This window comes from Aquarana catesbeiana, linkage group LG11 (genome assembly GCF_042186555.1).
Source record: "Aquarana catesbeiana isolate 2022-GZ linkage group LG11, ASM4218655v1, whole genome shotgun sequence".
Lineage (NCBI taxonomy): Eukaryota > Metazoa > Chordata > Amphibia > Anura > Ranidae > Aquarana > Aquarana catesbeiana.
Genome location: NC_133334.1, coordinates 30,492,879 through 30,518,899, shown reverse-complemented (window position 1 = coordinate 30,518,899; position 26,021 = coordinate 30,492,879). Strand labels below are relative to the sequence as shown.

Here is a 26,021-nt window from a genome sequence, read left to right as displayed (position 1 = left end):
CTAGTTATTTAGTTTTGTTAAATTTGGTTGATTCGTTCAATTCGTATTCAGAATTCGTTTTATGTCTTCTTTTGAATTTACCAATTTTTTAAGATTCAAAACGATCAAATTGATAAATTTCAAATCTGTTGAATCGAAAATGTTTTTTTTTTTTTTTTTTTTTTTTTTTATTCGAATGTGGCAAAGTGAACAAACAAAAGGAAAAACTTAATCAAATGATTACAATGACTCTTTAGATCACCTTTGGCTTAACAAAAACAGCATTATTTTGAAATGGTCCTCTAATAGCACACACAGTCTTTGATTTCAGAAATATGTTTACAGTTCGAATTTGAATGGAATTGAATGTAAAATTTGATTGGAATTTCAATTTGAATTTCGGAATTCCGGACAAATTGTTTCGTTATTCGGCGCAGTCTGTAAACATCGTTAATACTGTAGCTTGAAACGAACTGCACACGTCTAATAACTGACTGTACCCATAAGTACTGCTAAACGGAAAATGTAACTTTTTAAACTATTGCCAAGGGGGCAGGGGCGAGCTGCGGCTTGCTATTGCACTTGTCGAGGTGGAGGAGCCAGGAGCACCGGTGGGGGACCCAAAAAGAAAAGGAGGATCGGGGCTGCTCTGTGCTAAAACACAGCACAGAGCAGGTTAGTATGATACGTTTAATACCTTTTTTTTTTTTGTAAGAAAACCAAACCTTTAATGTCACTTTAATGCATGAACTCTGTCTGTAGTCTGAGAACTAACATTTCCTATGAAGAAACTACATATTCCACAGTCCCTGGGTCTCTCAGTCTAGTGTCACTCAATTACCAGAGAGATCACCATGCAGTCTTTCAGCACATTAGCACTCCCACATTTGTTATACAACACAGAGGAAATGAGGCATGCATTGTGACCTGAAACAAGCACTGTGGTAGTTCATTGAAAACTGCAAGCCAACAGCCGCAAAGGCTGCCGGACCTTGTCGTTTTCCATTCACAGGACACTGTGAATGAGTGGCATGGCTGGGTGGGTGGAGCTCCGCTTGGCCAAGTTTTTTTCAAATTGAGACAGCTAGCGGGGAAGAGAAGATCCCCGCTAGCTGTCAGATTGGGGATTGGGGGGGTGCGGGTCCGTTTGTAGCATGTTACATCATGAATATGGGTGTAACATGTTACGAAAGGTGAACTTATCCTTTAAAGTTGAAGTTTAGTCAAATACTAAGCCTAAACCTGTTCCCACACCCATTCCAAGCCCTATATTAACTACCACGTAAAGGAAAGCTGCTTATAGTTATAAAATTTGGAAAAATGTGAAGTGGGACTTTACATGTGCCTCGATGGAGTATGGATAATAATTTATGACACAGTATTTTTTAATAAAATTCATAAAGATACTTTATTTACCATCTTTGGATGAAAATATTTAAAACATTACAGTTTGAAAGGAAATACAATTTACTGTTAAGTTGATCAATGTTGTGCGAGTCCTGGTATAGAGTATCAAGAATGTGGCCTACGCGTTTCTTGGGAACCCCGCTTCGTCAGGGCCTTTTAGAGCGGCACAAACAGCATTTAAATACTAAAGATGTCCTAGAGATACAAGATTGCGAGATTAGCTAAATCATAAAATGATATTAGGTAAAATGTTAATAATGCATATATATAACATAAAAACTCCTACATCATTGTAGGGCATTTATAATTACCCTTTGGTGTAAGATATGTGGCTTGTAATGTTTTAAATATTTTCATCCAAGGATGGTAAAGTATCTTTATGATTTTTTTTTTTTTTAAATACTGTCATAAATTATTATCCATACTCCATCGAGGCACATGTAAAGTCCCACTTCACGTTTTTCCAAATTTTGTTTCCACTAGGGACGGTGCCTCTGTGTGAGTTATAATTATCTCACGATTACCCCCCACACTCATTCACCTGCTTTATAGCTATAGCCAATGTGAGCTGGGGTCATACATGGTAAGACAGAAGGGTTGTCCGGAGGTCAGTACCAGGGAAGCAGGCAGAGCAAGGTCCAGTAGCAAGCCAAAGTCAGAACCAGGAGATCAGAGAATAGTCAGAGGCAAGACATTTTTAACATTTAAGTCTTAACTGTATACCATGTCTCAGTATTATTAATATACAGTGAGCCTTTCTAGAAAAGTAAATTAGGCCCTTTTCACACGATCGGACCGTTCAGGCCCGCTTGTCAGTTTTGACGGCGGACCTGAACAGGCGCTCCATGTTAGTCTATGGAGCGTCGGATGTCAGCGGAGACATGTCCGCTGACATCCGACCCGGTCCGATCCGCTAAAAAGCAGACGGATGGCCCTACGTCCTGGTCCGTCGCTGGCGGATCGGGGGAGATCTGCCGAAAACGGACACACTGTCCATTTTCATCCGATCCCTGCATAGGCGGCAGCGGCGCCTGACAAGCCCCTCCCCACTCAGTGAGCAGAGAGGGACCTGTCATCCGCCGGCTCAGCGGAGATCAACGGACAGATCTCCCGCTGAGCCGGCGGACCGAGGCGGGCTCCGTAGAAACGGATCCCGCCTTGTGTGAAAGGGGCCTTATTGTCTTTTGGTCTGCACACCTGTTACTGCTTATTGCTCCAATTCAAGAAAAAAAAAAGGGGGAAAATGAAAACACAACCAGATAACATTTCCGTAGTCTGAAAGATAACTATAAATATCCCTTGATTTCCCTGTCCCTCCACTACTCTCCATGCAGGAGGGGGAGGAAGGGGGAGAACCAAGACCATAGACTATTCCAGGAGAAGAAAAGGAGAAGAATGAAAGGAAGCAGAAAAGAGTATCAGGGAGAGGGAAGGAAGTGCACTCCCTAAAATTAACTCGGTCAGTCCCTGAGATCTCATGAGGGGCTAGACAAGTATTTGATCCGGTGTTCCCAGATCTTATCAAATAGGGCTCGTTTGTCCTGTAAAATCGCCAAAAGGCGTTAATTTACCATGATCCATGACAACTTGTTTTTTACCAAGTCGAAAGGGATCGTGGGCGTCCTCCATGATCTGGCAATTACTATTCTGGCTGCCGTAAAGATCAAGGTTACAAGTTTCCCTGCCTGTTTAGATGTGCCTTCTACCGGGCTTTCCAGAAGAGCTTGCTGCGGTGATTTAGTTAAGTTCACCTGTGTAAGTGACAAGATGAAATTATAGAGGTGAAGCCAAAAACATTTCACCTTGGGGCAGGACCACCATATATGGATCACCATGTCTTCCATACCGCACCCTCGAAAACAGGAGGGAGAGGCCCCTGTGACGAATGAAGCTACTCTCGTCTTTGCCATGTACCATCTGAGCAAAACCTTGTAATTTGCTTTGATCAATGAAGTATTTATATATGACTTTTGATGCACTCTGTGACATTTTGGACCATTCATCTAGAGTGAATGTCTCCCCTATGTCTTGTTTGGAGTAGAGGTCAATATACTATAGATTTTGGAGATAAAGCCAGTGTGTTTGTCAAGTGATCTGCATAAATACTCCATTGAGGTGAACGTGGTTATATCAGCCGTCCATTGTAAGGTTTGCAGAAAATGCACTATTTGCACATAATGAAAAATCTCTGAGTTTGTGGAAGAAGGTATTTCCCTTGAAGGGTTTGTTGTGGTAGAATCCCCCTGTGATTACAGAGGTCAGCAAAACTCGATATTTTCAATTTAAATTTAACTTGAATATTTAGAATGCATTGGGAAAAATTTGAATTTGGTTGAAAAAGAATAAGCAAAACAAAACTAAACTAATTTAGTTACGAATGCAACCAAACTAAATTAGTAACTTAACGAATCGATCGGAAATTAAACAAATTTTTTTGTTCTTCACATGTCTATTCTCTGCTCTGTCTTCTTTTAGGGAATCATTGAAAACTTATCTTTTTCTAGAAATCCTATCCCGACTCCACCTTCAAACTGAACTTTTACTTTCTACATCAGCTCATTCCTTATACATAATGCCTTTGGTATCACTAGCCCTACTGTATTGAATTGTATTACTGTGCTCTCTCCCTTATTTTGCAAAAACTGTTGACCCTATATAAATCCTGTATATTTATAATAAATAATGATAGGATATTTTCTTCTGTTAGAAAAAGTTCAGTCATTTTGAATGCTATAGAGAAAGAAAAGAATCCACGCATACTTCTCAAAGCTGCTAAGAAGTAATGGTGCACCAGTCAACAGGCAAATTTTCTTTTTTGCATGGGAATGCAAAACCGGTATTTAAACCCCTTAAAGCAGGTCAAATGCACCAGTCAATGAATTCTGAATAGTAAATATCGCTAGTGGCATATGATGAAAAGTGATTAAGAAATGTACTGACATAAACATTATTATTAATTATACACCAATAGTGAAACCTGGTGATGAATTGAATATAACCGGTTACGTGTCGTGCTGCGGGTGAGCTGTGTAGGGTCCGCTATGACCGCCGGCTTAGGAGAGCCTGCTGAGTTACCCTCAGTATCCGGTGGAGTGTTGATCCCCCTGAGACACCTGCCTAGTCTATAGGACACCAGCCCAGGATTAGAGTTACCTGATTACCTTGGAGATCACAAGCTCCATTTGCTTGCTATTTGGTAAGCTTGCATTTCTTATGGTGGTCACTTTTTTGATGCGGTGGTGGATTTTTCACGAAATTACCATTTTATTCAATTTTTGTGAAAATTTTATCCTTTTCTGAACACTTGATTATTATTTTTTATTTTGAATTGATATCACCAAAGGGGAATCAATTTACTTCCTCCCATCTAAGGACTCTTTATTTACATGTTTTACTTCCATGATTATTCATTTTTATGACTGTCAATCTATGTAATTAATTTTTTTCTTTTTTAGCCTTTGGTTTGATATATTCAATTCATCACCAGGTTTCACTATTGGTGTATAATTAATAATAATTTTTATGTCAGTACACTTCTTAATTACTTTTAATCATATACCACTAGTGATATTTACTCATCACTCATCCGTATCCTTAGCGCTGCTATATTTCTTTTTCTATTTATTGTTTGTGTGTATTCCACTTCTAGCGGCTGCTTTCCATCTTATTGCTTTTTGATATAGCGCGGTATTTCACTTTTTTACTTAATGAATTCTGAATGATCACTGAGGAGTATCACACTGATTTCAAGCTTATGCCATAAACTAAAGTCCTTCAACACAAGCCCAGTGACATGGGTGTCGGGGGTGGGGCCGAGTCCTGCTATCTTTGTCAATGGTATCAATGGTTTCTTCACTGGTGTGCGCTGATGAGGCTGTACTGAAGGGCATATTTGGGCACTGATAAGTTGCACTGATGGGTACTGATGAGGCAGCACTGATGGGCACTGATAGGCAGCATTGTAGGGCACTAATAAGGCTACACTGATGGGCACTGATAGGCTTCACTGATGAGCACTGATAACCTGCACTGATGGGGCTGCACTGATAATCAGTGTAAACAGATTGTCAGATTTACCAACTATTGGCTTTCCTTTCCTCACACAGTGACAGCACGTGAGGAACGCAATGCTGATAACTAGCAAGTTTGTTTACATGTGACCAGCTGTGATTGGACACAGCTGATCACATGGTAAAGGGCTGCTGAGATTGGCCCTTGACCACGGAGGTAACAGAGCGTTGGCACTGCGTGACCCGGAGGCGCATGGGATGCGCGAACGTGAGAAGACATCTATGGACATCCCCCCAGAACCAAAGAGCTGAGCTGTAGCCATCTTTTGGCTATAGTGCAGGCAGAAACTGGTTAAATGCCACCACATTCATTTATGTGTCCCAAGGAGATTTATGCCATAAAGTGCTAGTATGCACCGCAAAACTTATGGCAGAGCGTAATTGAACAAGCTGAAGTTAGAAGCTGAATGGCCACCATGCATAGCTACACCAGATTTTATACTCTCCGGTTTTAGTAAATCCCCCTTTACAGTTTAGATCACCCACATTCAGAGATTCAAGGTCTTTGCTCCCTATTCTTCCAACACAAATGATGCTGCTATGGGCAGGATCCCCCCCCAGCCCTCCATCTTTGCTGTAGAACCCGTGCACCCTTTATAATAAGATCTGTATGTGTACCTTTTTTACTAATAAAAAAATATTTTTCCTGTTAGTTCCCGGACAAGCTGTCGGTGCCACAGCGAGCAGTAACACATCGGTGAATTCTCTGTTTGTGAGCTGGACCGCACCACAAGGAAAAGTGTCTAATTATACCGTCACTATAACAGAATATGTCAATAACACAATGCAGACTGGCACAATGCAGCCTAACATGACGCAAGTAAATTTTACTGGATTATTACCAGGAAGAGTCTACAATGTAACAATAGTGACAGTCAGCAGTTCCTGCAGCCAGGCAGCACCTTGGCTGACACAAGCTACATGTGAGTATGATCAAGGTCATGTGACGTCAATATTTTATCAAGGTTAAAAAAGTAACAAAAGTACGCAATTTCACTGAATAGTACAAAGAAAATATGGATGGTGTAACAAAGAACTACATGTAAGTATGATTAAGGTCATGTGTCTTCAATGAATATAGTATAGTGATCCTCTGTGCTATTATATAGTGAATGTGATAACAATAAATCCTAATTGGATACCCAGAATTGCTGCAAAACATAGTAATTTCACAAATACACGTGCATAAGTAAGTCAATAAAATGATTTTGCGCTATTTCATTCTATGTGATTAAATAAACAATGTGATATAAATGTAAACTGAAATCTTACAATAAAAAAGACCAGTGATGGTTATAAATCAATAAAAATAATCAATTTCCAATTCAATAATATTATGATCCAATAGTGACACTGTGATCAATGTGCAGTCCTTCAATGAATAGATCCAATAACCTTCTTAATAAAACTTCAGAGAGTCTATGCGCCACCACCAACACCTCTGTGCTCACAGAACTCTCACCTCATATCCACAGAATGTAACCCTAGAGTATTATTAAGGACAAGCTATTCCCTCCTCCGCAGATCCTCTCTCAGAAGGTCCAGGACCATGTGTTGGGGTAAGGTTAACAGACAAGCCTCCAATAGTGCAGTAGCGTAACCAAACCAATTTATTTAAAAGTATAAAATATGCTTACATCTAAGCACAGTTAAAAGTGCTTCAAACAACAAAAACAGCGTTATGTCACGTCACGTTGAGCCCCTGAAGAAGTCACATGACGTAACGCGTAGGGCGTGGCCGTAAGACACAGCGGACCGGAAGTGATGTGAGAGGTGGAAATGCCGCTGTTTTTGCTGTTTGAAGGGCTTTTAACTGTGCTTAGATGTAAGCATATTTTATACTTTTAAATAAATTGGTTTGGTTACGTTACTGCACTAATGGAGGCTTGTCTGTTTACCTTACCCCAACACATGGTCCATGAACTTCTGAGAGAGGATCTGCGGAGGGAATAGCTTGTCCTTAATAATACTCAAGGCTTACATTCTGTGGATATGAGGTGAGAGTTCTGTGAGCACTGAGGTGTTGGTGGCGGCTCATAGACTCTGAAGTTTTATTAAGAAGGTTATTAGATCTATTCATTGAAGGACTGCACATTGATCACAGTGTTTATATTTGGATCACAGTCACTATTGGATCATAATATTATTGAATTGGGAATTGATTATTTTTAATGATTCATAACCATTTTACTGTAAGATTTCAAATTTATATCACATTGTTTATTTAATTACATAGAATGGAATAGCGCAAAATCGTTTTATTCACTCACATGTGTCTTCAATGCTTTGTCAAAGTTAAACAAAAAAAAAAATAGCAAATGTGCGCCGTTTCACTGAATGGTACAGAAAAAAAGTTTTGTTTAAAGGACAAATATGACAAAAAGGTATTGTATGATGATAATGCTATTAATTGAATAATGATATTCTACATATGCTTTTGTTTTTAATTTCACATATCCATTATTTAGACTTTTCTCCATATACAGTATATACAGTTACATAGTAGGTCAGGTTGAAAAAAGACACAAGTCCATCAAGTCCAGTATATGGACTTGATGGAGAGTTTATCTGGAAAGTATTCACAGTGCTTTACTTTTTCCACATTTTGTTATGTTATAGCCTTATTGCAAAATGGATTAAATTCATTATTTTCCTCAAAATTCTACAAACAATCTCCCATAATGACAACGTGAAAGAAGTTTGAAATTTTTGTAGATTTATTAAGAATAAAAAACAAATAAATTATATGTGCATAAGTATTCACAGCCTTTGCCATGACACTCAAAATTGAGCTCAGGTTCCTCCTATTTCCACTGATCATTCTTGAGATATTTCTACAACTTGATTGGAGTCCTCCTGTGGTAAATTCAGTTGATTGGACATGATTTGGAAAGGCACTCCCCTGTCTGTATATAAGGTCCCACAGTTAACAGTGCGTTTCAGAGCACAAACCAAGCAATGAAGTCCAAGGAATTGTCTGTAGCCCTCCGAGACAGGATTGTATGGAGGCACAGATCTGGGGAAGGGTACAGAAACATTTCTACAGCATTGAAGGTCCCAATAAACACAGTGGCCTCCATCAGATGTAAATGGAGGAGGTTGGAACCACCAGGACTATTCCGAGAGCGGGCCCACCAGCCAAACTGAGCGATCGGGGAGAAAGACCTTAGTCAGGGAGGTGACCAAGAACCCGATGATCACCCTGACAGAGCTCCAGCGTTTCTCTGTGGAGAGAGGAGAACCTTCCAGAAGAGCAACCATCTCTGCAGCACTCCACCAATCACGCCTGTATGGTAGAGTGACCAGATGGAAGCCACTCCTCAGTAAAAGGCACATGACAGCCCGCCTGGAGTTTGCCAAAAGGCACCTGAAGGACTCTCAGACCATGAGAAACAAAATTCTCTGGTCTGAAGAAACAAAGATTGAACTCTTTGGCCTGAATGGCAAGTGTCATGTCTGGAGGAAACCAGGCACCGCTCATCATCTGGCCAATACCATCCCTACAGTGAAGCATGGTGGTGGCGGCATCATGCTGTGGTGATGTTTTTCAGCGGCAGGAACTAGGAGACTAGTCGGGATCGAGGGAAAGATGAATGCAGCAATGTACAGAGACATCCTTGATGAAAACCTGCTCCAGAGCGCTCTGGACCTCAGACTGGGGCAAAGGTTCATCTTCCAACAGGACAACGACCCTAAGCACACAGCCAAGATAACAAAGGAGTGGCTACATGACAACCCTGTGAAAGTCCTTGAATGGGCCAGCCAGAGCCCAGACATGAACCCCATTGAATATATCTCTGGAGAGACGCTCCCCATGCAACCCGATGGAGCTTGAGAGGTCCTGCAAAGAAGAATGGGAGAAAATGCCCAAAAATAGGTGTGCCAAGCTTGTAGCATCATACTCAAAAAGACTGTAATTGGTGCCAAAGGTGCTTCAACAAAGTATTGAGCAAAGGCTGTGAATACTTATGTACATGGGATTTTTTCGTTTTTTTATTTTTAATAAATTTGCAAAGATTTCAACTAAACCTCTTTCACGTTGTCATTATGGGATATTGTTTGTAGAATTTTGAGGAAAATAACGAGTTTAAACCATTTTGGAATAAGGTTCTAACATAACAAAATGTGGAAAAAGTGAAGCACTGTGAATACTTTTCCGGATGCACTCATTTTTTTCCTAACATTGTTTTATCTCCAAACAGATCCAACCCCACCGGGCAGCATAAACTTTACCATAATAGGAACTAAGGATGTCACCGTATCTTGGGGAGATCCAGTAAATATGACCGGAGTGGTGAAGTCATATAATATCACTTATTGGAAATCTTCTTCTCCTTCAATCATTTCTGGAACTGTGATAAGCAACACAACATATGTCACCCTTCAAAACTTGATATCGGGGACTAATTACAGTGTCTCTGTGGTGACGGTCATACCCTGGGGGTATCAGAGCACATCTGTAATTGGATCAGTCTGTACAAGTAAGTTTTTGCTCCTTGAGCCTAGGTTCACACTTGTGTGATGAGGGAACCAGCGCGATTACAACGCCGGTTCCCACATCGCATCCCTCCCGCAGGCAGTTCACACTGCCCTTTGCAAACCGCTGCAGGTGTCAACACATTGTCAATGACCCCCCAGATCAGTTCACAGATCACAGTGCGAACTGTGAACTTGCACAGTGATTGGATCGCATAGGTGAGAACACCCATGTGATCCTATTTCAGTGCGGGGGGGAAAAAAGTCCCTGCACCTTTTTTGTGCGAATTAAATGCGAGTTCAGCCATACAAATGTATGGCTGAACTCGCATTGCACAGACATCACATGCAAACGGCCCCACAGTGTGGGTGCAAATCACATGCAATGTCTGTGTTTGCACAAATGTGAACCTAGCCTTAAAAGCTATATTTAAAAAGTGTTACAGTATTTTGAAAAAGTCTTGTGAGTGCCCAGATTCTTGACTGACCCCCCCCCCCATTTGCTCAAGAGGCAAACGTTACCAAGCAAAGATATATCTGACCTTGCTGCCGAACACTGGTTCATCCCACTGACTTTCAACTCATTACATATCATGGTTATGCAATAGAGTTTTGTTTGTCAGCTTACCTGTCTCCATGTGTTCATCTCCAAAGACCAGCTGTCTCTCACCTGACTGCTTTTATTAACTCTCCTCTAGCATGGCTCCACCCCAGCTCCTATCAGAGAACTCTATATTAACCGCTGCACTGCAGGCCAGCCCTGCTGATCAACCTTTGTGTGTTTTGGCTTCCTGTTTCTGCCTGCCGTGTGCTCTACGTTTGTTTCTGTTACCGATTTTGGCGTGTTCTCTACTATTCCTGTCTGCTCGTGACCCTGACCTTTGGCGTGTCCCCGACTATCCCTGTTTGCCTGTGACCCTGAACCTTGGCGTGTACTCTGTTGTCCTTGTCTGCTTGTGGCATTGACCTTGGCTTATTCCTTTACTATCCCTATCCTCCTGTTGCCTACTGTGGGTGTGAGCTGGGGGACCCTGGGGGTCGCGACCTGGAGCCAGTTGCAGCCCAGTCCATCCTCACCACTAGAGGCTCTGGTGAACACCTGCTGGCTCTTAGACTCCGTGCCGCAGGGAATCCTACGCTCTAACCCTGGTGGGATCCGTGTTGGTCTTCCAGCGGCCCTGCCTTCCTTACACCCGAACTTCTAATCAACGGTGTGCATCTGTCACCTAGCCTCAAGGTGACCTGGCATTACAGAAGAGAGTAGTGCCATGGAGGTCAGCAGGAGGAACCAGCTGAACTATGCTTAAATACTAGGAAATCATTCTTTTTGCTGAGAAACAACACTTTCTGGAGGGTTGGTCTCCTGGGTCCCCCACAACTCATACTGGTTTATCCTGCTAACCTCCACATTTTTACTGGAGGTCAGCAGGAGAAACCAGTAAGAGCTGTGGAGAACCCAGAAGTTTGACACAACCAGAAGTGTTGGTTTCCCAGTGGACTTTAGAAGATGATCTTACAGAGTCATCACTTATAAGTGTTCATTTTTCTTTGGTAACTCTCGTACGGTGACGGGGTCCCTTGGTACATAATGACCTAAGGACATTGGTAAATCTCCAAGGTTTCTTTGTCCTCTCTCTCTGCTCTAAAAGGGGAAGGAGACCTTTCATGTTTTATTATAGGACAGATGACTTTTAGAGCTGGTTTATATTGTTGCTTTTTAGTTCTCATGCACACGGGTTCCTGGGGCTGTACAATGTACAATTCAAGTGTATTTCTCAAACCAGAAACTACAGATGCTGCCTACAACCTGCCCATAGTTATTAATGGCTGCACATAGATATACGCCAGTACTTGTGTAAACACACATTGCATTTTTTATTCCTAGCTATGTCTGTGTGCAAGCAGAGCACTTGTGGGGTAATGGGGAAAGGACCATGTAAAAACTTTAGCTACCTAGGCTTTAGCTGTAAGGCTGCATTTACACCTGAGCATCTCGTTTTCAAGCAGAAATTCATGCGTTTTTACCACAATTTTGCTGCGATTTTTACCCCTTTTTTTGCTGCGATTTGTCAAAAGATCACCAATGTAAAAAGCAGAAAAACGCCTGTAATCTGCCCAAAAATAAACTGATGTTCTTTTTTGAGCGTCAGGCATTTTGCTTCAGGTGACAAAACACTTAGATGTGAACAGGTGCCATTGAAATGAATGGGATTTTGCTTGTTGGGCGTTTTTTGGGCATTTTTTTCAGGTGTTTTTTTCCAGGTGTTTTACGAGCTGAAAGTGCTTAGGTGTGAATGCAGTCTAAAGTTACAATATGATGTTAACAATGTGAAACACTATCATACAATACGATTTTCTGATTAGGGGAGGGAATGAATGAAGACAAGAAGAGGTCTCCATATCTACTTAGCTTATCAGTGTTATCAAAGATAATAAAGATGATAACTCTTTTTTTCTTTTTTTCTCAATCTTAATTTTATTAGAAAATTATTATACAAGTAGACAAATATGCATACATTAAGGGCATAATCATACCATCAGTCAATTAACAAATACATTATACAAGCTTATATAACAAAAACAACACACACAAAAAAAAAGGAAAAAAAGATGGCTCTTTTTTCTTTAGCAGTGTTTTTCTACTGCCTATTAAATAACATTGTAACTTCAACATCACACTCTGAATGTAACAATTCTTACTCTGGTTATTAATATCACTTTTTCCTTTATCCACAGAACCGATATCTGTGACATCACTGCAGATTGTTGCCAAAACTACCAATTCTATATCCCTGACCTGGACACAACCAGTCGAGTATCAGAGCTCATACACCTACAGGGTGCAGACCAATGTAACCTCATCATCTACACTGATAAATAATACAACCGTGAGCAGTGCATCGGCTACAATAGGATATCTGACAGCGGGAGAGACCTATACATTCACTGTATATACAATATCTGCCTGTAACGTAGAATCAGACCCCGTGTCCAAAATGGACTGCACCCGTAAGTACTGCCGAACAGGAAAAGCAACTTATAAAAGTCTTTGCCAACAAATGCTCCAGTCCTTGTCTATCAAATTTTCCGCAAGAAGTTTCCGTTATTCACAACACCCAATCTGATACTCCCCATCATTATCACATTCTGGAGGTGTAAAAGGGAAAAGCTGATTTTTTGCGACCAGAAAAAAGAACAGTCTTTGTTTCAGATGCATTGACTAAATTCATACAAGCTTCTCAAGGTGGTTGTAAAGGATTTTTTTTTTTTAAATAACAAACATATCTATACTTACCTGCTCTGTGCAATATAACTGCACAGAACGGCCCGATCCTCCTGTTCTGGGGTCCTCCGCTGGCCTGTAACATAGAATGAGACCCCTCGTTTATAACTGATAGACATGTACATGACGAAAAATTTTTTTGTTTTAATTAGATTCATTAATCTAGTTATTTTGTTTTGTTAAATTCGGTTGATTTGTTCAACTCATATTCAGGATTCGTATTCAGAATTCGTTTTATGTCTTCTTTTGAATTTACCAATTTTTTATGATTCAAAACGATCTAAATGATAAATTTAGAATCTGTCGAATCGAAAATATTATTTTATTTTTTTGATTCGAATGCGGCAAAATGAACAAACAAAAGAAAAATCTTCATCAAGTGATTACAATGACTCTTTAAATCACCTTTGGCTTAACAAAAACAGCGTTATTTCGAAATGGTCCTCTAATAACACACACAGTCTTTGATTTCAGAAATATGTTTACAGTTCGAATTTGAATGAAATTAAATGTAAAATTTGATTCGAATTTCAATTTGAATTTCGGAAAATCGGACAAGTTTAGTTTCGTTATTCGGAGCTGTCGGTAAACTTCGTTAATACTGTAGCTTGAAACGAACTGCACACGTCTAATAACTGACTGCACCCAGAAGTAATGCCAAACGGAAAATGTAACTTTTTAAACTATTGCCAACAAACACTTATTTATCCAAGTTTCTGCAAAAAGTTTGAATTATTTGCAACAGCCAATGTAATTCTCCTTTTCATTCTTGTATACTGGAAGTTTGAATGTGAAAATCTATTTTTTTTCTACCAGTAACAAGAACAGTCCTTCTTTTAGACATCCTCTGGGGAATCAATGAAGCTTCTTGCACCATTATAATGGCACAGGAAACTTGTGTGGTGTGCACTGTATTAACCAAACAGAGTTTGAGATCTTTCTATACCACCTATGCCATATTTTATTTCAGAGTGAAAGAGAAACTAGTGCAGGGCCTGCATCCAATTACCAGAGGGAATCTGAGTTTTTCATATAGAATACCACAGATCCCAGCCAGGTCTGACCTGTTGTATGGCATGTGAGTTGTCAGCAGACAGCTCACAGCCCTCTTTCTGCCTGTGCAGTGATTATACTACATGAGCAGAGTCTGCACAGCCCTCCTTCTTGCTCTGAGCCGAATGGGGGGGGGGGCGGGGGGGGGGGCAGGCAGAGAGATCGGAGCATGCAGCTCCTGCTCCCTCGTTCTCTGTGCTGTGTCTGTTACAGCCAGAGCAGAACAGAGAACTTGATCACTTCCAATTAGGAGCAGCAGCTGCTCGTTTTTTACATTTAGAAGAGTGGTGCAAGCACACATATTGTGTAGTTCTTTGAAATATTTTTCACAGGTGAACAATTTATTTATTAATTAATTTTTCATTTTAAATATTTGGTCAAAATGAAAGAACCATTGAGCAAAAATGATATTGTCTTTCCAAGGTTTTTGCACATTTGTAGAACCTGAAATGCATTATAAACCTTCCTACCTGCACTTTGTTTTTCACCTACATAAGATGTGCATTGATCATGTAGTCTCATGGGAGTTAATTTACTAAAACTGGAGCACAGAGAATCTGGTGCAGCTGTGTATGGGAGCCAATCAACTTCTAATTTCAGCTTGTTCAATTAAACTTTGACAATAAAAGCTGGAAGCCGATTGGTTTCTATGCAGAGCTGCACCAGATTCTGTGTGTGCCAGTTTTAGTGAATTCCCCCTATGTTGTCATTTCTTTCTTTGTATGCACAGCCTATAGTCAGTCCTCACATTCCTGTATCAGAAGTTTTTGTTTGCGTTCAAGAGGTAGGAAGCATGGCACTGCACACGTTAAAGTGGTTGCAAAGGCTAAAGGTTTTTACCTTTATTCATTCTATGCACAGGGCCGCTGATAAGCCAGTACAACTGGCCCTGTTGTACCGGGCCCGGCCAGCAGGGGGGGCCCAGGCAATATAAACAGGGAATGAAAGAATGCGTAGTAATTACAAAAAAAAAGTATAGCCCTCCCCTTCTCCAGCCCGCTCACATTTAACTGTAAACAGTGCTGGAGTGGGGCTGAATGGGGGAACCAGGAGAGAGACACAAGGAGGTATGGCTACAGCAGCAATACAAGTTCTGCAGGACACACAGCTGTGGCTGAATGGAAACGTCGGGATCACAGTAACATGTAGCTGGCCGGCTGCAGTGTCTTCCAAATATCTATGTGATCAGGCAGTGTACAGGTTACCAATCAACCTCCCCTCCCACTTGTCTTGCTGGTTACTTTTTTTTTTTTATCTGCCTAACCTGACCTGCACATTGCCTGATCACTTAGATAAGATCTCTGGAAGACTCTGCAGCAGCTGTTAACCATTTCAGCTTATAATCAGATATTTAGCCAGAGCTCTGTGTGTGTGCTGCACAGATTGTTTGATGGGGTTTTTTTTTGGAGGATTTACTGCTGGATCAGGCTAGAAGCTTCACAGACCCATTAACAGGACCAGGTTGGGGCTGAAGGGGGCCCCGTCAGGTAGGCTGTACGGGGCCCCGTGATTTCTATCAGCGGCCCTGTCTATGCATGAAGGTGAAAAAAACTTCTGTGTGCTTCACCCCCTACAACCCCCCCAATACTCACCTGAGCCCCCTCTTGATCCAGCGATAGGCTAAGCTGTTCGGGACTCTCTCTCTCCTTTGGCTGAGACAGCAGCGAGTGCCATTGGCTCCCACTGCTGTCAATCACCGCCAGTGAGCCAATGAGGTGAAAAGGGGGCAGGGGCGAGCTGTGGCTTGCTATTGCACTTGTGAAGGTGGAAGAGCCAGGAGCACTGGTGGGGGACCCAAGAAGAAGAGGAGGATCGGGGCTGCTCTGTGCTAAAACACTGCACAGAGCAGATTAGTATGATATTATTATTATTATTATTTTTTTGTAAGAAAACCAAACCTTTAATATCACTTTAATGCATGAACTCTGTCTCTAGTCTGAGAACTAACATTTCCTATGAAGAAACTATATATTCCACAATTCCTGGGTCTCTCAGTTTAGTGTCACTCAATTACTAGAGAGATCACCATGCAGTCTTTCACCACATTAGCACTCCCACATTTGTTATACAACACAGAGGAAATGGTGAGGCATGCATTGTGACCTGAAACAAGCACCGTGGTAGTTCATTGAAAACTACAAGCCAACAGCCGCAAAGGCTGCCGGACCTTGTAGTTTTCCATTCACAGGACACTGTGAATGAGTGACACGGCTGGGTGGGTGGAGACCTGATCTGCCAAGTTTTTTTAAATATGAGACTGCTAGCGGGGAAGAGAAAATCCCCGCTAGCTGTCAGATCGGGAATTGGGAGGGTGCGGGGCTGGTCCATTCGTAGCATGTTACATCATGAGTATGGGTGTAACATGTTACGAAAGATGAACTTATCCTTTAAAGTTGAAGTTCAGTCACATACTAACTAAGCCTAAACCTGTTCCCACCCCCATTCCAAGCCCTACATTAACTACCATGTAAAGGAAAGCTGCTTATAGTTATAGCCAAGGTGAGCTGGGGTCATACATGGTAAGACAGAAGGGTGGTCAGGAGGTCGGTACCAGGGAAGCGGGCAGAACAAGGTCCAGTAGCAAGCCAAAGTCAGAACCAGGAGATCAGGCAGAGACCAGTCAGGGGCAAAATTAGGTCAAAATCCACAGAGCCAGGTTAGGAACAAGTCAGGTCAGCAACGGAAGATCAGCCAGCACAGGTAAGAACACAGGAACACAGATCAGGGGAAGGTGAAGAACATCCAGCAGGGTCTCCTTTAAATATGCCGTTTGGCACCAATGCGTGAAGACATGCATGTCATCGTGTGCTGGGACACAGAATTGTGCCTACGTGGCAGTGCACACTGGACATTAGCCTTGGCTCTTCTGTGTGCTTTTACATGTGCATGAGCATTAGCTGTATGGTAATGAGCAGTAGCTGCAGAAAAATTAGCATTAGCTGCATAAGAATTAGCATTACCTGAACTAGCTTCCTGACAGTCACTCTGTGCAATTCCATTTGTACAGGGCAGGTAAGTATATTGTTGTTTACAAAAAATAAAAAAAGACTTTACAATCACAGTAAAGTGGTAGCAAACTCTGTACTATATTACTATAGTACGTATTATATAACTATAATAAGGCTTACCTGTCTATAGGTACTGTGAATATCTCCTAAACTTGCACAGTTTAGGAGATTTTCAATGAGCATGCAGCCACCGACATCATCGGCACATGCATTCCAAAGGTCCGGCTTACAGTGCCAGATCTTTGGAGCCCGCGCCGAAAACAGCGGACCGGGAGTGATGTCATCGTGCCCCCGGCCACTCATGTAGCTGGAGGCTGTGAACTCAGAAGGAAGACCAGGGGAAAATATGGTCTCAGCGGTGACATCGCGGTATGGGAGGGCTTTGTTCTAAGGTAAGTTTCTCATAATGTGCTGGTATGCAGTGCATACCAGCACATTATGACATTGCTTTGCAGGATTTTTTTTTTTTTTAACCACCAGCTGTTTAATTCCACTTTAGTTTGCTAGCAATAAACAAAATCACTAGTTCTCCCAAAATTGTGTCCAGAGATCAAGGACATTTAATGATCCGAAAAAAATGTAGACAGGAAAATGCTTGCATTTTGAAAAACTGTAGCTTTGTGTCCAGTCTGGACTTTTCCAAAGGTACATCAAATGACAATTGAGGTCGTTACTGCAAACCAAGCTCTTCTGTGTGGTTTAGCTGGTACAGCGGCACGAGGAGAAGCTCTAGTTATGACCATGGAGCCTTGGATCCCCTCCCCACCAAATCCCTCGTAGTACCCCCTATATCCTTTAAAATAATTTTGTATACATATCTTCATTTTATATTTCTAACAAATAGACTTTTTTTTCCCTATTAGTTCCCAAACAAGCTGTTGGCGCCACAGTGAACAGTTACACATCGGTCAATTCTCTGGTGGTGAACTGGACGGCACCAGGAGGAAAAATGTCTTATTATAACGTCACTATAACAGGAGATGTCAATAACCTAATAAAGACTAACATAACGCAAGTAACTTTTAATGGATTATCACCAGGAAGAGAATATAATGTAACAATTCTGTCAGTCAGCGGTTCCTGCAGCCAGGCAGCCCCTTGGCTGACACAAGCTACATGTGAGTATGATCAAGGTCATGTGACTTCAATGTTTTATCAAAGTTAAAAAGTAACAAAAGTACGCAATTTCACTGAATAGTACAAAGTAAATATGGATGGTGTAACAAAGAACTTCAATATAATTTATTGGATTTCGCCTCTTCCATCAAATGTCGAAACTTATACAGAGATGCCCTTATCTTCTACAGTTAAGAACCTGACAACTGGGACCAGTACTGGGATAAGGTCAACCTAGAGCCCAGGGTGAACATGCCCAACCATGCCCCCCCCCCCAAGATGTATGAGCATTATGTGTTAATAAAGATTCCCCCCCCAAAAAAACTAAGCGCTAATCTGCATAAATACCCCCTTAGCATAAATTCCCCCTCCTCCCTGTACAAATCCGCCCACAGTTAAATCCTCCCTCCCTCGCAAAATTTCCCCTCCAAGTACACATCCTCTACCCCCAGTGCAAATCCCTCCCAATACTCCCTCCTTGCACCAATCTGCCCCCCCCCCAAAAAAAATCCCTTTCATACAAATCCCCCAACTACCATATCACCTCTTCTAGCACAAACCCCCCAATTCCCCTTCCTAGCACAAATCCTCTTCCCCTACCCCCTGCTGCCCCCCTAATTCCCTCTTCTAACACAAATCTCCCCCCCAATCTCCTCATGGTGCCCTCCACCTCACATGATATGACAGTGCCCAGGGCAGCCGCTCCCTCCTGCCCACCCCATGTCCTGGCCCTGTCTGGGACCAATTACATCATCAGTGTGATTGCCTTGTACTGTCTGTCCCCACCATGAGTGCAGCGATTGTCTTCTACATTTTTGTTTTTTTTTCTCAGATCCGACCCCACCAGGAAGCATCACTTTTATTACAATTGGGACAAACACCACCACATTATCTTGGGGAGAGCCAGAAAACATGACCGGGGTGACAAAGTCATATAATATAACTTATTATTGGAATGCTTCTTCCCCCATCAATGTGACAAGTAACTCCCCAAATATAACCCTCCTGAGCCTAAAGTCTGGGAGTAATTACACCATTACCGTGGTGACAGTCGGAGTCCGGGGGTATCTGAGTACACCCGTCAGCAGATACGTGTTCACAAGTAAGTGTTCATTGTTCATGCATATTTTGAGCTGAAATCTAGGCAAAACAAATATTGTTTAAACATAAGAGCTGAGCATTTTTACTTTTCAGTGTCCTTTGTGTATTTCTTCAGGATCTGTATAGAAATCCAGCAGAAACAACTTTTACAGGTTGCCTTTATATATACATTTCCTGTAGTAAAGCCCAGTCACTGCTGCTCTCTCTACTTGTGCAGGGTGACTGGTCTTGTCTCCGCCCCCTCCTGTAGGTTTCTGCAGGCAGACTTTTGAGGGTGGGGCCCGCTTGGTCCCTCCCACTGCTCTGCTTTCTGCACAGGCTATGTATAGCACAGTGATGATGTCATCACTATTTTTACAAGGTAATGTCTAAGCTTGCAAAGGAATTTGGTGCACACAAAGTGAATTTATATCCTTTGTGGCTACTGAGGAATATATTTAATTTGATGCCTGGAGCTTTAAGATGGGTAAATATATAAAAAATATAGTCCTGTTGTGTATTCATTTAGAACAAAATAGGGAATGTCTTTTTAAAGTGGTTCAAAAGACTGAAGGTTTTTTACCTTCATGCATTCTATGCATGAAGGTGAAAAAACTTCTGTGTGCAGCGGCCCCCCAGCCCCCCCAATCTTTGCCTGAGCTCCCTCCGATCCAGCGATGTTCACGATAGCCACATCTGCCCCTGTACTCTCCCTCCTCATGGGCTAAGAGAGCAGCGGGAGCCCTGTATTGTCTCCAACTGCTGTCAAACACACCCAGTGAGCCAATGAGGACAGAGTGCGGTGCCGCACCACAGCTTTATGTGTCTTACAGACGCATGGAGCCGTGGCTTGGGAGTGAGCACGCAGCAGGCAAGTGGCTTTCTCTGGGGGTACTGTTTGAGGGGGAGGAGCCAGGTGCGCCGGTGGGGGACCCGAAAAAAGGATCGGGGCTGCTCTGAGCAAATCCACTGCACAGAGCAGGTAAGTATAATATTTTTGTTATTAAAAAAAAAAAAAAAATTAATACCACTTTTAGCCCTGGTTTGCACTGATGCGATGTGGGAATCGCACAAGATTCACTGTGTTTCCCCGCATCGCACTGCATAGCAATTGCATGGCGTCCATGCGATCTGCTGTGGGTGTCAATGTTAGATTAATGACACCCTGAAACAAATTGCCAGTGTGAATCCAGGCTAAATACTGCTAAGAATACTACAGTTGCTCCTAGCTTAATAAAGACCTGGTAGTGGCTCCAAACATAAAAAAAGTGATTTTGTATTATGTGCAACCAAACACCACAATGTTCATTTAGCAGTAGCTCTGTGACATATCAATATTAAATATTAGAAATAAAATACTCATACAAAAAAATATATAAAACTCCATAGATAAATAACACCAGTGCCGTAACATGCACAGTCCAAAAATTGTGTAGAGAAAAAAAAACTACAAATAAATGAAAAACGATCAATAACAGATCCTCTTCCACTGAAAGAGAAACTAACATTTTCTAAACAAATAAATAAAGAAAATTAAAAAAAATATCTGGATGTGGAACATTTTTGCATGTTCTTTGAATCCTCTGACTCACCAAAGAAGATATTGATCTTTGAAGGCATCTTTTAACGTGTGCGCTTCAGAACTGCAAGTGTTTCTGAAAAAACATTTTTGCACAATTGACAGGAAATAAAATGGAAACTTTTGAGATGTTTAATTCGATTGCCTAGACTTCAATATAGGTTGTTACTGCAAACCAAGCTCTTCTGAGTGGTTTAGCTGGTACAGCGGCAGGAGGAGAAGCTCTAGTTAGAACCATGGAAGCCTTGGATCCCCTCCTCACCAAATCCCTTGTAGTACCCCCTATATCCTTTACCGAATGACACCACTTGTGACTTCGGTGGAAGAGTCTCTACACCATTTTTGGACTGTGCATGTTGCAGCACTGGTGTTATTTATCTATGGACTTTTATATATATTTTTTTTTGTATGAGTATTTTATTTTTAGTATTTATTATTGATATGTCACAGAGCTATTGCTAATTGAACATTGTGGTGTTTGGTTGTACAAAATACAGAATTTTTGGGGATTTTATTAATAGGTCTTCCAAGGTGTGGAGTAACAGATGTCAGATGAAATGGTGGTGTGAAAGGTATATATGGTATCCCAGAACTAGGTGGATGCTGCTTTCCTCAGATGGGGTAATCCAAAAGGAACTACAAGAAAAACAGAAATGGAAGGCGCTCAGAGCTGAGGAAAGGGGTGCGCCCCCGAAACTCGTTAGCTGTACCCCGTGTTCTGTGCATGTCCAAGCACTGTGTTTCTGGCCTTTTGTCAGTTGCATTTTGTGAGTACCCACTTTTAGACAAACATTTCTTCTTATCTCTGGTTATTCACTAGGTGTGCGCACCTTCCATTTCTGTTTTTCTTGTAGAAAGAAAAAAAGTTGGGGGGACTAGATGGTGGGAGATGGTGGAATATCTCTAACATGATGGCTTATACTATGAGATAGGTCCATGTTTGTGTCGATTGTGTTTTATGTCTTGTTTATTATGAATGTTTTGTATATGCTTATATATATTTATATATGTTTTTGAAATGAATTAAAATGGAATGTTTTTATGTGTATAATAATTTAATAAAAATAATTGAAAAAAAAAAAGAGAGAATATAACAATATAGCCGTTTTCCAAAATTTGAATAGAATAAATTTGAATGGACTTCTAATTCGAATCAGTGTGAATTTTCCGAATTCGGCTGAAATGAGTTAAATTCGACCAAATTAGGAAAATTTTATTTGATTCAAATTCAAATAAACGAGACAAATTTAGAAAACGAATTAATAGATTTTAGCAAAATTAATCTAAATGTAAATAATGTAACGAAACACATTTTTTCGTTCTGCACATCTCTACTCAGGGGGTCGGGGGTTTACTGAAAGGAAAACTTTTCTATAAGTAATATTTTCCTTTCGTTACCTGGAAGCAGAGTGAGAATAACATTTGTACTGGTTTTCACCTTCACTGCTACTAATTATTGTTCCTCTTTCTGTCTCTCGGATGTTATTCCTCAATTGCTGTTTCTGATATTTTTAATTAAAACTGTAAATTATTTCTATTTTTTTTTGTCTACAGAGCCAATGCCGGTGCAGTCCTTGCAAATCAAGTCCGCTGAAACTACCAACATATCTTTGATTTGGACCAAACCAGATGAATATCAGAGTTCTTACACATACAGGGTGCAGAAAAATGTCACATCACCATCTACATTAGTGAGCGGTGAATCAGCAACAATCGGGAATCTGACCCCGGGAGAGACGTATACATTCAATGTATATGTAAGAGCCGCTGATAATAGTACTGAATCGGACCCTGTGTCAGTAACTAACTGCACATGTAAGTAAAATAAATTGGAATATAAAAACCAAGATTGAAAAATCTTTGAGTTCCTTCTAAAACATTGTATTGCCATTGTAGTTCTTTATGTATTTAACCACCTCAATACTGGGCATTTTCGCCCCCTTCCTGCCCAAGCCATTTTTCAGCTTTCAGCGCTGTCGCACTTTGAATGACAATTGCGCGGTCATACAACACTGTACCCAAATGAAATTGTTATCATTTTTTCCCCACAAATAGAGATTTCTTTTAGTGGTATTTGATCACCTCTGCGGTTTTTATTTTTTGCGCTATAAACAAAAGAAGAGTGACAAGTTTAAAAAAAAACACAATAATTTTTACCTTTTGCGATAATAAATATCCAATTTTTTTTTCTTTAAAACAAATTTTTTCTCATGTTAGGCCGATATGTATTCTTGTACATATTTTTGGTAAAAAAAAATCGCAATAAGCGTATATAGATTGGTTTGCGCAAAAGTTATAGCGTGTACAAAATAGGGGATAGTTTTATAACATTTTAATTTTTTTAAATTTTTTTACTGGTAATGGCGGCGATCTGCGATTTTTATCATGACTGCGATATTGCGGCGGACACATCGGACACTTTTGACACATATTTGGGACCATTCACATTTATACAGCAATCCGTGCTATAAAAATGCATTGATTACTGTATAAATGTGACAGGCAGTGAAGGGGTTAACACTGGGTGGTGATCGAGGGGTTAACTGTGTTGCTAGGGAGTGATTCTAACTGTAGGGGGCGGGGACTCACTAGGGGAGGAGACCGATCGGTGTTCCGCTGTACTGGGAACACATCATCGGTCTCCTCTCCTCTGACAGGACCGTGGATCTGTGTGTTTACACACACAGATCCATGGTCCTGCTGTGTTACCGGTAATCGCGGGTGCCCGGCGGACATCGCGGCCGCCGGGCACGCGCACCGGGTGCCTAGTGACACGGCGGGCGCGCGCGATCACCGGCGGCGGCGCGCGCGCGCCCCCTGGTGGCCTAGGAAAGCGAGGACGTCATATGACGTCCGCCCGCAACGAGAGCTGCGCCGCCTGTGACGGCCGGCGGTCGGCAAGCAGTTACCCTTTGCTTTATTCTCATTAGTGTAAGGTTGTGTTTTTGTATATGCAAAGTGAAGAGCGTTTGAACATACTGCATAGCAGGTCAATCTTTCCATATAGTAATTTGCTTCTTATACACTATATTGCCAAAAGTATTGGGACGCCTGCCTTTACACGCACATGAACTTTAATGGCATCCCAGTCCGTAGGGTTTAATATTGAGTTGGCCCACCCTTTGCAGCTATAACAGCTTCAACTCTTCTGGGAAGGCTGTCCACAAGGTTTAGGAGTGTGTCTATGGGAATGTTTGACCATTCTTCCAGAAGCGCATTTGTGAGGTCAGGCACTGATGTTGGATGAGAAGGCCTGGCTCAGCTCTAAAACCCCTTTCACACTGGGGCATTTTTCAGGTGTTTTTCAGGCGCTTTAGCTTTAAAAAAAAGCACCTGTAAAGCGCCTGAAAGAAGCCTCATCTGCAATCCCAATGTGAAAGCCTGAGCCCTTTCAAACTGCAAGCGTGCCAAAAAACGCTGGTAAAGCGTCGCTTAAGACCCTTTTCACACTGGGGCGTTTTTCAGGCGTTTTTTGGGCGCTGGCAGTGTGAAAGGGCTGGGGCCATCGGCACACCCAGCCCGGTAACAAAAACACGGAAGTGCTGCAAAGAAGCTGCTTGCAGGACTTTTTTTTGATGCCCTGCCAGCGCAGCGCCCCAGTGTGAAAGCACTCGGGCTTTCACATTGGGATTGCAGATGAGGCTTCCTTCAGGCGCTTTACAGGTGCTTTTTTTTAAAGCTAAAGCGCCTGAAAAACACCTGAAAAATGCCCCAGTGTGAAAGGGGTCTAATTCATCCCAAAGGTGTTCTATTGGGTTGAGGTCAGGACTCTGTGCAGGTCAGTCAAGTTCCTCCACCCCAAACTCGCTCATCCATGTCTTTATGGACCTTGCTTTGTGCACTGGTGCGCAGTCATGTTGGAACAGGAAGGGGCCATCCCCAAACTGTTCCCACAAAGTTGAAAATTTTCCAAAATGAAATTGTCCAAAATGTCTTGGTATGCTGACACCTTAAGAGTTCCCTTCACTGCAACTAACGGGCCAAGCCCAGCCCCTGAAAAACAACCCCCCACCATAATCCCCCCTCCACCAAATGATTTGGACCAGTGCACAAAGCAAGGTTCATAAAGACATGGATGAGCGAGTTTGGGGTGGATTTACTTGACTGGCCTGCACAGAGTCCTGACCTCAACCTGATAGAACATCTTTGGGATGAATTAGAGCGGAGACTGTGAGCCAGGCCTTCTCGCCCAACATCAGTGTCTGATCTCACAAATGCACTTCTGGAAGAATGGTCAAACATTCCCATAGACACACTCCTAAACCTTGTGGACATCCTTCCCAGAAGAGTTGAAGCTGTTATAGCTGCAAAGGGCGGGCCAACTCAATACTGAACCTTACAGACTAAAGCATCGTACACACGATCAGACTGTTGGCAGGGGATTGTCTGTTGACAGACTGTTGTCCTAAAATCTTACCGTTAGTACGCTTATTTTGACAATTGTTGTCCAATTTTCCGCCAACAAATGATGGATGGCAGGCTAGTAAATTTTCGGCGGACAACAGTCTGTTGTCTGATTTTCGTATGGTCAGTACACAAGTCCGTCACACAAAAGTCGAAAGTACAAACACGCATGCTCGTAATCAATGCTCACCAAACACCAAATTAGCAGGTGGGGCCCAAAGAGTGGCGCTCACAATTGTGTGCCGTTAGTATGCAAGACAAGATCCTGGCACACGCCCTTTTCACAAAAATCAGACGCTCGGTTGGCCAACAGTCGTGTGTACGAGGCTTAAGACTGGGATGCCATTAAAGTTCATGCAGGCATCCCAATAATTTTGGCAATATAGTGTATGTCCTAGATAAAGCGGTAGTAAACCCAAAACCAAAAAGGTTATCTATTGCAGCTTACCAAATAGATGTGGTCTCTGCATTACTTTTTTTTTAGGCTTTTCCCTCTATTTTCACCTGGTGATCTGGCCAGTAACACACCTTTATTAGAGTGCCCCCACTCTGGATGAAGGAGCACA

The 26,021-nt window shown here is 41.8% G+C and overlaps 1 protein-coding gene across 1 annotated transcript in view; it reads left to right on the top strand.

The window, feature by feature from the left end:
* Positions 1 to 26,021, top strand: part of LOC141111935 (receptor-type tyrosine-protein phosphatase beta-like) — a 337,059-nt gene that overhangs the window by 237,479 nt on the left and 73,559 nt on the right. Inside the window, exons 27-32 of the mRNA XM_073604158.1 lie at positions 6,110 to 6,379; positions 9,659 to 9,937; positions 12,669 to 12,941; positions 18,140 to 18,394; positions 19,225 to 19,494; positions 22,606 to 22,866. Coding sequence (XP_073460259.1) covers positions 6,110 to 6,379; positions 9,659 to 9,937; positions 12,669 to 12,941; positions 18,140 to 18,394; positions 19,225 to 19,494; positions 22,606 to 22,866 — 1,608 coding nt within the window. The remainder of the gene's footprint in view (positions 1 to 6,109; positions 6,380 to 9,658; positions 9,938 to 12,668; positions 12,942 to 18,139; positions 18,395 to 19,224; positions 19,495 to 22,605; positions 22,867 to 26,021) is intronic.